Raw genomic sequence first — 12,905 nt, forward strand, 5'->3', positions numbered from 1 at the left:
GACATGCATATTTTTTGCACTAGACCTATGAAGAAGCTTCCTCTTTTAATGCAGAACAGCCCTTGCTCTGAAATTTATAATCTTAGAGAGTTGCCTCGGCACACTGAGAAATCAACTGATTTTTTTAGGATCACAAGATCAGAAGCAAGATTTTTGCTTCATTATATCCTCTTGCCTCTTACATACACACACACACACACACACACACTTTTAATTAAATATCAGCTTCCCTAATTCCAAATCTCTTGTTTGTCTATCTTTAATATACTACTACTTAACAATGATATATTATACTGCCTCTCATACAACTATTTTGTTGAGCAACTAAAAACATTTTACAAAAAAAAATCATTTAATGTTAAGCTCTTAAAATATATCTGCTCAAAAATTATATAGAGAATTGGCAGTAACCATCTGGGTTATTCAGGTTAAAAATTCAGGCAGATCCAACTCTAAAGTACTACATAGGAGCCAAGATGGTGAAGTAGAGAAGCTTTCAACCAAGCTCTTCCAAAATCCCCTCTAAACAACTCTAAAATAATGTCTCAAATCAAATGCTGGAATAGAAGAACCAAAAAAGCTTGGGAAGCTCAAGGATATTTAGAGGTCAGCAGGAAAGGTCTATTATCCAGCCGTGGTCAAGCCTGAAGTCCAGCAAGACCTGACAGTACAAACCTGGTGGTGGGACCAGCAGTGGACCTTGGAGAGGGTTACATTGGTGGTAGCAGCAGTTCCCAGATTGGGTTTTGTGGTGGGGGGTGGTAGGATGTTGGAAAACTAGCCCCAACTACAAGGCACCCTTTTTTGCTGCATTGCTTACAGTTCCCAGTGACAATCGTAAAGCCAAAAGGACCCGTAGCATTGGGTCCTGGACATGGTTCCAGAGGGGAGAAGAGTGCTTAGGATAGCTCATGAAATAGTAGGGATTCTGATCCCAATTCCAACTCAGAGGGGAGCGCTAGCAGTTGTGGCTATCAGAGAGTAGGGGACCTGATCCCAGGGCTAGGAGTATTACTCCTGGTGGCTATGGGAGAGGAAGGTCCCTTCCTGAGTAAAGACCAGAGTACAAGTCAGGAGAGCAGTGACCAAACTTCCCTCTAGATCATACCGCCTTGGAAGCCCCCAAAACCTACAGACCCCCAGAACTAGCTCTGAAAACAACAGTAAGAAAGGCCTGAAGCCAGAGACAGTGACCCCTCCATCTTGGGAAGGGAGCCCAAGTTTGACACAATGTTAGTCTAAAATAATTAGGTTGGAAAATGAGCAAAGCACCAAAACAAAAAGAATCTAGTCATAACAAGTTACTATGGTGACACTGAAGATCAAGATAAAAATCCAGAAGACAATGTCAAAACAGCTACAAGCAAAATTAAAAAAAAAAAAAAGTGAATAGGATACAAGCTTAATAAGAACTCATGGAAGAGATCAAAAAGGATTTTAAAAATCAAATAAAAGAGAAAGAAATTGGGGAAAGAAATGAGAGTAATAGGAGAAAATTAGAAAAGACAACAACTTTGTAAAAGAGGCATAGAAAATAATTCCTTAAAAAACAGAATTGGCCAAGTAGTAAAAGAGGCACAGAAATAGAGTGAAGAGAAATCCTTAAAAAGTAGAATTTCAAATATAAAACTCAAGAAAATCATAAAAAGGTAAATACAAAAGATTCAATAAGGATTCAATAAGGTTAAACTGTTTACATTCCTCCATAAGAAAATGATACCTAGAACTAAGTATTTTGTCATTATCAGGACAGTTAGGAGTAAAAATAGAGGGCACTGGTATGAGTTAAATTTGATGGGATGGTATAAAAAAATAAAATTAAGGAGTGAGAAAGAGGAATGTACTGGCAGAAGGGGGAAGGAAGGAAGAGGTAGACAGATGTAAATTATCTCACATAAAAGAGGCATGAATGAGTTTTTACAAGAAAGGGGAAGATAGAAGAGATAAAGGGAAGTGATTGAACTTTACTCTCATTGGAAATAGCTCAAAGAAAGAATAATACACACCCTCAGTTGAGTGTAGAAATCTGTCTTAACCTATAGGAAAGTAAGAAGGAAGGAGATAAGAGAAGACAGAGGGGATCATAGAAGGGAAAGATGATTGGGAGGGGTGGTAGTAAGAGAAAAACAGTTTTGAACAGAGAGGGTTAAAAAAAAAGGAAGAGAATAGGATAAACGAGGGAAAATAGGATGGAAGGAAATCATAACTTTGAAAAAAAATTTACAACTTTCTCTAATAAAGATCCCATTTTTCAAATATGTAGAGAACTAATGAAAAATATAAAAATAAAAGACATTCCACAGTTGATAAATGGTCAAATGATATGAACAGGCCATTTTGAGAAGAAAGGAAAATAATCATATAAAAATTAAATTACTATTGATAAGAAATATACAAATTAAAACAATTCTGAGGTACTATTCCACATCTATCAGGTTGAATAATATAATTAAAATCTGGTCAAACGTGGGAAAATGAGACACTAATGGCCTATTGGTGGAGTTGTGAATTGATTCAACTATTCTGTAGAGGAATAATATCGAAAGGGCTACAAAACCAAGAGCTATAAAATCAATACCACTATTAAGTCCGTATTCCAAAGAGATAAACAAAAAGGTAAAGGACCTATATGTACAAAAATATTTATTTTGTAATAAAATAAAATAAAATAAAACAGCTCTTTTAGTGGTACCAAAAAAAATTGGAAATTGAGGGGATCATCATCAACTGAGGAATAATTGAGGAAGTTGTGGTGTGTGAATGTGATTGAATTGTGAGAAATGATGAACAGGATGCTGTCAGAAAAACCTGGGGACATTTATTTACATGAACTGATGCAAAGTGAAATGAGCAGAATCAGGAGAACACTGAACCTAGTAATAACCATATTATACGATGGTCAACTATGAAGAATTTAGCTAATCTTAGCAATTTAATGATTCAAAGTATTTAAATGATGAGGTTTAGATTTAGGGAACCAAAATGAAATTAGGGTTTCTGGTAGTCAGGGAGTTAAATGATAAGGTCTAGTGGCAGGTTCAGGGTTCAGCCAAATGCAGATGTTTGGCTCCCCTTGGGATTCGGCCCAAGGATAGGGAGTTTTGGGGACTCCCTTCTGGTGGCATGGAGTTTCTCTGTAAAAGAATTTACGGACCCGAAAACGTAGATTGATAAATGAGGTTTATTATGGGGATTGGAAGTAAGGTTAGAAATCCTGACAGAGAGGCATAAGGTCTGGTTAGGAAATAGGTGAGGATAAAGAGAGGATGACACTGGAAAGAATATTCCAGGGGACAGAGGCTCCTTGGCATGCCAATCATGGAGCTGGCATGTTTGGAACCTCTGCAAAAGAGAGGGTTTTAGTTTGGCTCTTTTATAATGAGAGTTTTGGTTAGAAGCTGAAGGAGGCTCATGGATGGAATCCCAAGTTGGTTCATGGCTGGGGTTTCAGCTAGAGCTGGAATTTGAATTGAATTCAATGAGTTTGAGGACTAAGCCAACCCCACCCAAATAACAAGAATGAAACTGTTTCCCTCACTGAGACAGAGTTGAAGGAGATTTTCTCCTTTAAGGATTTTCAGAGTTTCAGAGTCCCCTCTTCACTTAACAATGAAAAATTCTATCAATTTCCAGAGAAAGACATGATGGAGTCTAAAGACAGACTGAAACACACTTAGAAAAATATATTCTAAATTTTATTTAGTATTTTCTTTTCCCCATTTTCATGTAAAAACAATTTTTAACATTCATTTAAAAAATTTTGATTTCTAAATTCTTACCTTCTTTCTTCCCTATCCATTCCCCTCCATTGAAAAGGCAAGCAAGTCAATGAAGCATACTTTAAAAAACACTTTTTTTGTTATTTTTGTTTTTTTTTAGTCTGTGTTTTCTTTTGCAACATGGCTAATTTGCAAATATTTTGCATGCATATGCATGCAAACTCTTTTCAAGGAAAGGATAAAGAGAGAAGGGGAGAATTTGGTTTTCAAAATTTTAAAAAAATGTTAAATTTTATTTACATGTGATTAAGAAAACATGAAAACAAACATTAAAGTACAGTGTATCAGACTCTAGTCCTGCTATGACAATTGGGATTAAGAAGTCAAGTCAACAGACATTTATTAAGTGCCCATTATATACTAGGCGCTGTGCCAAAGAGGACAGAAGAGAAGCAAAAAATGACCCCTGTTCTGAAGGAACTCACAATCTAATAGTGAAGACAACTTGCAGACAAGCATATACAAACAAGATATATGGAGGATAAATTAGAATAAGCTCAGAGAAAAGGCCCTATTCGTGCAGAAGGTGGGACTTTATCTGAGACTTGAAGGAAGCATAGAGACCAGGAAACAGATGAAAGGGGAGAGGATTCCAGGCATGGAAGATACAGCCAGTGAACATGCTTGGAATTAGAAAGAGTTAGCTCAGCCAGTTGGTGTTAAATTCTCTATCTCTCTGTCTGTCTCTGTATATAATTAACCCACGCTCTCACCAAATCAAACCTGATGTCCTCACCACCTTACATACACACCCATACCCACACATACCCTTAGGCTCCATATTTTGAGGATTTTCTCCCCTTCAGTGGCTTCTCATGACTAAAAAGCTTCCAGGTTTAATCACGTTTAATTCACCTAATAGCATTTGTTAAATTAAAAAAAAAAAAATTTGAGACAGATGGCAAAGTATATAGCTTGGAGTCCTCCTAGGACTACACCATGAGGCGATCTTTTATGGGGGTTTGACGTGTTACCTTGAGATGGAGTAAGTAAAGGTGAGGTTTTAGAGACTTCCCACTTACACACTTGGGGTGGAAAGGTAAAAAAGTCTACTAGAACAAAACACTTCCTTGAGAACAAAAGGTTCGCTTTTGGCTGAGAGGACTCAATCACTGCCCTTGGCTGCTAGCCTCGGGGAGAATTATAATCCTAACTGCTTCTGGCTTTCTGTGACAACTCTCACTTTCACTCTTAGGACTTCACCTTCTAGACTCTGGAATATTGGGTCGTTTTTCTTCTTTGGCCCAAGCTTTTCCCAGCCTCACAGATGGTTTTCTATTCAGTAACACTATTATTGATTACTCCCTGAGACACGACCAATATGGGGATGTTTGTGTATTTTTTACTAGAGTGTAGATTTGCTGGGGAGGAGGGAGATGGAGGGTGGGCGTGGGAACTGAGGGGGACCATGCAGGGAAGTGGGAAAGAGGAAAAAAATAAATAATGAAAAAAAAACATTAAAAACAAAAATGTCTAAATACTGTGAGCAAAATGCAATAGAGGGCTGTTTTATGCGTCTGGTGTACTGTCATTACGCAGTGGATTATTATTTTTTTAAATTTTTTTTATTTAATAGCCTTTTATTTACAGGATATATACATGGGTAACTTTACAGCATTAACAACTGCCAAACCTCTTGTTCCAATTTTTTACCTCTTACCCCCCCACCCCCTCCCCCAGATGGCAGGATGACCAGTAGATGTTAAATATATTAAAATATAAATTAGATACACAATAAGTATGCATGACCAAAACGTTATTTTGCTGTACAAAAAGAATCAGACTCTGAAATAGTGTACAATTAGCTTGTGAAGGAAATCAAAAATGCAGGTGGGCATAAATATAGGGATTGGGAATTCAATGTACTGGTTTTTAGTCGTCTCCCAGAGTTCTTTCTCTGGACGTAGCTGGTTCAGTTCATTACTGCTCCATTGGAAATGATTTGGCTGATCTCGTTGCTGAGGATGGCCAGGTCCATTAGAACTGGTCATCATATAGTATTGTTGTTGAAGTATATAACGATCTCCTGGTCCTGCTCGTTTCACTCAGCATCAGTTCTACACAGTGGATTATTAATGATGAGGTCAGAAATTTATTCAAATAGGATCCCGGGTCAGGAGTCACGTATACGTGCACTTGCATGTAGGCGCGAACAAGGTCAGATTTGCGGGGGTCCTCCTTGGGGGAAGGGGGTCCACAAGGCTTTCCAGTCCTCGGGTTCCCTTTGACTTAGACACCCCGCAGGAGCTGGATCTTTTTCAGCACAGAGCGGCTCCCGCGGGCTCTCCCGACGGGCCACAGGGACCCTCGCTCAGGATGGGGAAGACCTGAGGAATCCCGGAGCCGCGCCAGGAAAGCGAGAATGAATCGGTAACAGGGGGCGGAAGGAGGGAAATGACGCACCGAGGAGAGGCGTGGCCACCCCGGGGCGGGGCGGGGCGGAGGGGGCGGGGCGGAGGGGGCGGGGCCTCTGGCTGCACTCCGCGGCGCCTCCGCTCGGCGCCGCTGCGGGGAAGGCGATGGGAGCCGAAGGGCAAGAGCGCAGGGGGAGTGTGGAAGCGAGGGCGGAGGCGGTTGTGGGAAGAGCCGGGGAAATTCCCCAGGCGGGGCGGGGGCGGGCCCCGGCCGGTCAGCTGAGCGGCTCGGGGCGGGGCCGGGAGGTTCACAACAGACGCTACTCCTCCGGCTCTCGGGTCCTCCCCCGCTGCCTGGCCCGCCGCGGGCCCGGTGAGCGGTGTTTCTGGCCGCCTGCTAGCCCCTGGCGCTCCTGGCATGGAGCCGAGCAAGCTGTGACCCGGCCGATCCGCACGACCGACTGCCGCCGCGCCGGTAAGCCGAGAGAGGGCCGGGGCCGCCCCTACACGCCCGAAAGGAGGACCTGCTTGGGGCTGTCCGCGTCCGCGGGGGGAGGGGGTGGGGGTGGGGGAGCCTCGGGGCGCAGGGAGAGCGTGGAACTCTGTCCGGGGTTTAGGGTTCAATGCGCGCCGCTTTCCACGTCGTGACCTTGGCCTTGTCATGTCACCTGCCGTGCTCAGGGTCCTCTACTGCCCTGGGAGGGATGACCTTAGGTGACCTGTACGCTCATACACCCCAAAATTTCTGGAAAAGGAAAGCCGAGGGGCGGGGCAGGCGCTGGCTCCGATGGAGGCCCCTCCCGGGGCGCGAAGCTCGCGGCCCCGGGCTGGGAGAGGGGCGGCCGGGACCGAGTGGCCCGGAACACATCCGGGCGGGCCGGGAGGTGGGCGGGGACAGGGCCCCGCCCGCGGTCATGCTGCGGGCCGTCCGAGTAGCCCCACGGGACTGTCTGCACGCACGGGGACGCTTTGGCGGGACCGAGAAACTGCTCCGGGGTGGAAGCCCCCGCGTATAGAGACGTGCGCCCGGGAGAGGGAGCTCCCCCGGCAGTGGGATGTGGCTTTTCTGAAAGGGAGGGGGAAATCGGCGCCCGAGCTAAGGAGAGACGTAGTAGAGGACTGTCACCGAGGATCGGGAGAGAGTGGCGGTAGTGTAAAGAGGCCCCTTCCGGGGACCTCCCTCCCTGATGTCGGTAAGGTCAGGTGCATAAAGCCTGCCGTATTAAAGGCGTCCTCAGCATCTGAGCGCTAAGCTGCTGAAAGCTAACGTGCTGCGGCGGCTTTGGGTAAACAGAGACCCTGGGCTTGAGGGAGGAGGAGAGCGAAAATTACGGTGCCGTTCTGCCAGTCGCTGTCCAGTTTGGATTGTACTAGAAAGTTCTGACGGGGATGGTCAGGACCAGACTGCTGTCATGAGCCTGAATGAACAAATGAACTTAAAAAAAACTGCGGCTCAGAAAACAATGATGGTATTCAGTTTGTCCTAGGAAGGTTCTTTGGTGTTTTTCTTGCAGAGGCCACTTTTGGTAAAAAATCAAAATAAAAGAATTTACTTTTCAGGCCACAAGTTAAAGAATTTATCGCCAATTAAGTGAATCCACTTAAATAGAGAAATATTCAGGCATTTATTAATGCGCTAGACACTGTGCTGTGTGCCGGGAATAACCCAGAACAAATACTGAAACGAGCTGACATTCTATACCAGAACGTAAGATGCACGTGCATGCGTGTGTGGTACTTTTACCAAACAGTAACAAAAAAGTACTCCTCTGGAACCCTTTGAGAATATGGAAATACCTCGGGTCACTTAGAGACTACCTATCTTTCTATCAGTTTATTTGTCTATTCATCTATCTCTCTAGAGTGCATATAGATCACTCCCACATATATATGTGCATATGTATACACATATACACACAAGATTTTCCAAAAAGCAAGCTTTTGGAACACTTGATATATTTTTTGCATATATATTGAAAATATATATGTTAAATTTAAGATAAGGGAGAGAGTGTGAGGAATATCTATTGCCTGCCATAGAACTTTGATGAAATTAGAAGATGGCACATGGTGAGATGGAAAGACAACTTGGAATCAGGAAACCCTCATTGGAATCCTGGCTGCTTTCTGATCTTTGGCAAGTTCCTTAACCTCTTTAGACCCGTTTTCTCATTTCTAAAATGAAAGAGTTAGACTAAATAGAATCTGAGGTCCCTTCTAGTTTTAAATCTATGATCACTGTGTGTGGTTGGCATTTGAGCTGAGATTTGAAAGAAATGATTCTGAAGCAGAGGTGAAGGATTAGTACCTTTCAGGGATGGAGGTCAACTTGTATAAAAGTCTTAAAGCTGGAGATGGAAAGTCCTGAGTAAAGAAGAGCAAGAAAGCAAGTTTGGCTGGACCATAGAATTTGTAGAGGGAAAATATGTCTCTATGTACACGTACATATATGTGTACATACACATATATCTGGAAAGTTAGAGGAAGTCCAAAGAATATATTTATTTCTAGAAGTGTTAGTGAATTATTGAAGTTTCTTGAGCAAAAACATTTTTCTCTACTAACTAGAGGAAGAACATCGTGTTATAGGCTGGGTCTGACACAAGCCAATTTCTTGATAATTTGTTTAGGTTCAATTTTGGAACAAAATGAATACTTGCAGGCCATTCAACAATTAACACTAGATTTATTGAGCATTGCTTCCTTGTCTAAGTTGCTCATTGTGGTCAGCCAAGCATTAGAGAGCCCCTTGAGCTCTTCCTGGCTGCTTGGTACTCACAAGATCAGGAGTGACTTCATCTCGACTCAGCCAGATATCCAAGATGGTCTCAGTAACTTTTAAGGAAAAATGAAAATTACTGGAGGCAGGGGTTAATGTGAAAGTTGAGAAGTGAAGGGAAAAAAGGAAAAAATTGAGGCAGGGAGGAAAATGAGGAAGCTGTTTCAGTTGTCCAGACTGAACTAGAGTAAAGACCACCTGAGTGGAGAAGAGGATTGATATGAGAGAGCCATGGTGGTAGAATAGACAAGACTTGGCAGCTGATTTATGTATATGTTCAAGGTACTTGCTAGATGTTGTGAACAAAAGGAAAAACAAATGTCTGTTTTTGCCCTCAAGGAGCTTACTTTTTATTGGGAATAGCATCTCTACAGGCAACTTATTACCAAGTAATTCACCCCCCCCCCCCCAGGCAATTGGGGTTAAGTGACTTGCCCAGGGTCACACAGCTAGGAAGTGTTGGGTCTGAGGTCATATTTGAACTCAGGTCCTCCTGACTTCAGGGCTGGTTCTATACCAGGGCACCACCTAGCTGCCCTATAATTTTTCTTTTTAAGAAAGAAGCAATAACTTGATTTCTTGGAAGATGTTTGTTTCTATGTCATGCCCTGTACAATTCAAGAGGATATTTCTAATAATGAATACTAGCTATCTCTCCCCTTTCTTTCCCTCCCCAAACCCCCCTCCCCCCCATTTCAAATTTGTGGCCTTAAGCACCCAGTGGGTTTTTTGAAATTAATAAAGTAATAGTATGAATTTCTCCTTATATCTCAGTGGAAATAAGAATACATTTATTTGATTTTTTAAAAAATTCTGGCAGTGTTTACCATTTAGCCAGAAAATATAATAAATATAATTGGAAAATTTTTTTAAAAATAAACAAAGATGCCAGAGAAAATAGATAACGCCAATTTGTGTGACCTCAGGCCTTATTTTCAGTAGAGTTTGAAGCTGTTGGTCCAATCAACTAGACCCTCTCTCTGTCTTGATGCTTCAGTATATGGTTAAGTCATTCATTGTATGCACCCACCATAGAGAAAATAAGAAATCAGATCAAAATGGATTAGAGGATTGGCCTTAAAGTCAAGGAGACCTGGATTCAAGTACTGCCTCAGGCCTGCTGTTCGACTTAAGGCAAGTCACTTCAACCTTGAGGCAGCTGACTATTAAGTTACAAAGATTTGCATCAGGAGGAGGAGGCTCTACATATTAGAGTTCTCTACTGAGATGAATTCACAGATTTACACCAAAATAATATTAAATTAAAATTAAATGGTCCTTTTCCTAAATGAATATTTAATCTGTTTGACCTCCAGACTTGCCTTGAATGTTTTTCTAAGAGTGGTGATAGATTCAGTTAATTGAACAAGTGTATTCTATTTTATTGTATTTTTATTTTGTTAAATATTTCCTAAGTACAGTTTTATCTAATTCCACAGGCACTGAGGGAATGTTGTGACTCTGCACCTCCAGGGGTTTGTCACTTGTGTTTTAGAGAAAGAAAATAGGAATAGTCTGTAGAAATTACAAAAAGTTAGATTTCATCTCAAAAAGAAGATCTTGCTGATGAATGGAACTGTCCTGGAGTAGAAACAGTATCTGCTTTAAGAAGTAATGAACTCATTATCTCTAGAGGTAAACGCAGTCTGTATGACACTTTCTCAGGATACTATAGAAGGTAGTTTTGGGATAGGTTGGAAGTTGGACTCTGAATTTCAAAAACTTTAAATATTTTGCTTCAGTACTTCCAGAAGTTTTAATTAACTCCATATCAATAAAATCTTTGAATTATATACTTGAATAAATTAACCTTTAAACACCATTTTTGCTGAAGAAAGAAAGTTTAAAGTTGAATTAGTTAACAAAATTAGGCCACGATCCTATTGTAGTGGACAAGGTATTATGTGAACCTGAGGGCAAGAGACAGAGGTTCAGTTATAGTTATTGACATCTCTAAGACCTCTAGGAAATCACTCTCAGTTTCTTCTATAAAATGGGGATGATATTTTACTATTACCTCAAAAGTTGTAAAGAAAATAATTTTATAAACCTTAAAACAGTATGTATATTTTGCAAACATATATTGCATCTAGGATATACTATAACATATTTAACATGTATAAGTCTGCCTGCCATCTAGGGGAGGGGGTGGGCTCTCGGGAGGGAAGGGAAAAGTTGGAACAGAAGTGAGTGCAAGGGATAATGTAAACATTTTACTCATGCATATGTTCTGTCAATAAAAAGTTATTTTAAAAAAAACTCCAAAAATAAGTATATACAGGTGAACTTTATTAGAAGTATACATGAATTAGTATTCTTGTGTCTGTAAACTTTCAAAATGTAAAGATTTATTCCCAATTTCCCAAATGAGATACCAAGTATTCATATTTTAACTTCTCTATTAGCTAGTATTCTGCTAACCGACACTATCATATTGCTAGAGCATGATAGCGGATCCTGGTAATGATGAATCTGAACTGTTAATAAAATCTGAAAGTTTTTATCAGTGTAGTCTTTATGCTAAGTATTCAAATTCTTTGAAAATTAGTTTGTAAATCACCTGTCTTCCTTGTCTTTAAGATGAGAGAATTGGTCTAGATCTGGGGCTTTTAACCTGAAATTCATGAACTTGTTTAAATATTTTAATAGGTGTATTGTATGGTTTTCTTTGTAATCTTTTGCATTTTATTTTAGGCATTTTAAAAACATTATTCTGAGAAAGGTTCATAAGCTACATCAGAGGCCCCAGGACACCAAAAGCTTGAGTCTCTGGACTAGGTGGTGATTTTTAAGGTTCCTTTCAGCTCTAAATCCTAACAATATTATGCCACAGTTCTCTTTAACTGTCCTGACTCAGTTTCCCTGCACTGATTTCCCTTGTCTCAGTTTCCTTAACTGTTCTGTCTCAATCCCCTAAGCTGTAAAACTTCCCCTCTGGCCCATTAAGACTCAGGACTATTTGCTCTAAGGTTGTAAATTGTTAATGCAAGCGAGATAAACACAAGAGAGTAGACCTCCTGACTCTTTCTGTCCTCAAGAATTTACACTATCCCTCTAAAATATTCCAAGATACCTCACTGATATCTTTATTCCTGTGTATTCAAACATCCTGTCTCTGCGTTTTTTAGGATTTATGGCCATCCTGACAGAAGTTTTCCCATGCTTCTGACCCCTTCCTTTGTTTAGAGAAAAGGTATTTAAGAAGTTGGGTTTCTCCCATTCATTGCTGGAGGCTGGATGCTAGATGCTGGATTCTTTGAGATGACAGTCTCCTCCAGCCCTGGGACCAACATGGATTCCTTGGTCCCAGTAACTCTTTATCTCTGTCTGACTGGATAATTTGAGAAGAGAGTCCTGTCCAGTCAATTATACTCTCCAATTAATAAAATATTAAAAACTCTCTAATCTCTCTCCTGCCTCAGTTTCTCTAGCATTACACCAACTGCAGATTAACCCTCCATTAACAATAATTTCAGAATTAGGAGCATCAAAATTCAGCACCTGTCTCCTTCCTTCATCCCAGGAAATTCCCTTAACCTCTGTGGTCCTGTTTCCTCTTTGGTAAGATAATAATAGCACTTGCTTCAAAAATATCTAATGAGATAATGTATGTGAAATATTTTGCAAACATTAAAGCACAATAAATCTTCTAAATTCAGATGGAATTAGGAGGGCAAGGAGAAAGGGTGGAGAGAATGGATAAAAGGGATTTTAGGTGAGAATAGGTTAATAGGGCTAGATAGGGGTAGAAATAAAGCAGAGTAGGTAGGAGGGCTAAAAAATGAGGTACATAACAAATATAAAATAAAGATCAGCAGTGCAATTGGTTGTGTAAAAAAGAAAGAAATAGTAATCATGATCTCAGAGAAAGTTAAAGCTAAAATAGATTAAACAGAAGAAAAATTGGTATACTACTATGGGTCAGCCATATGTTATCAATGTTTTTAGATTCTTTAACTAGACAATATGAGGTTGGAATATTGCTGTGATAGA

General features: G+C 40.7%; 1 protein-coding gene across 2 annotated transcripts in view; it reads left to right on the top strand.

Moving 5' to 3' along the window:
- The first annotated feature begins 6,283 nt into the window (after positions 1 to 6,283).
- The window catches only part of OPTN (optineurin), a 37,645-nt gene continuing 31,023 nt past the window's right edge, over positions 6,284 to 12,905 (top strand). For both annotated transcript variants that reach the window (XM_031938592.1, XM_031938593.1), the window contains exon 1: positions 6,284 to 6,608. In XM_031938592.1, coding sequence (XP_031794452.1) covers positions 6,299 to 6,608 — 310 coding nt within the window. In that variant the 5' untranslated portion in view covers positions 6,284 to 6,298. The remainder of the gene's footprint in view (positions 6,609 to 12,905) is intronic.

This window comes from Sarcophilus harrisii, chromosome 5 (genome assembly GCF_902635505.1).
Source record: "Sarcophilus harrisii chromosome 5, mSarHar1.11, whole genome shotgun sequence".
Taxonomy (NCBI): domain Eukaryota; kingdom Metazoa; phylum Chordata; class Mammalia; order Dasyuromorphia; family Dasyuridae; genus Sarcophilus; species Sarcophilus harrisii.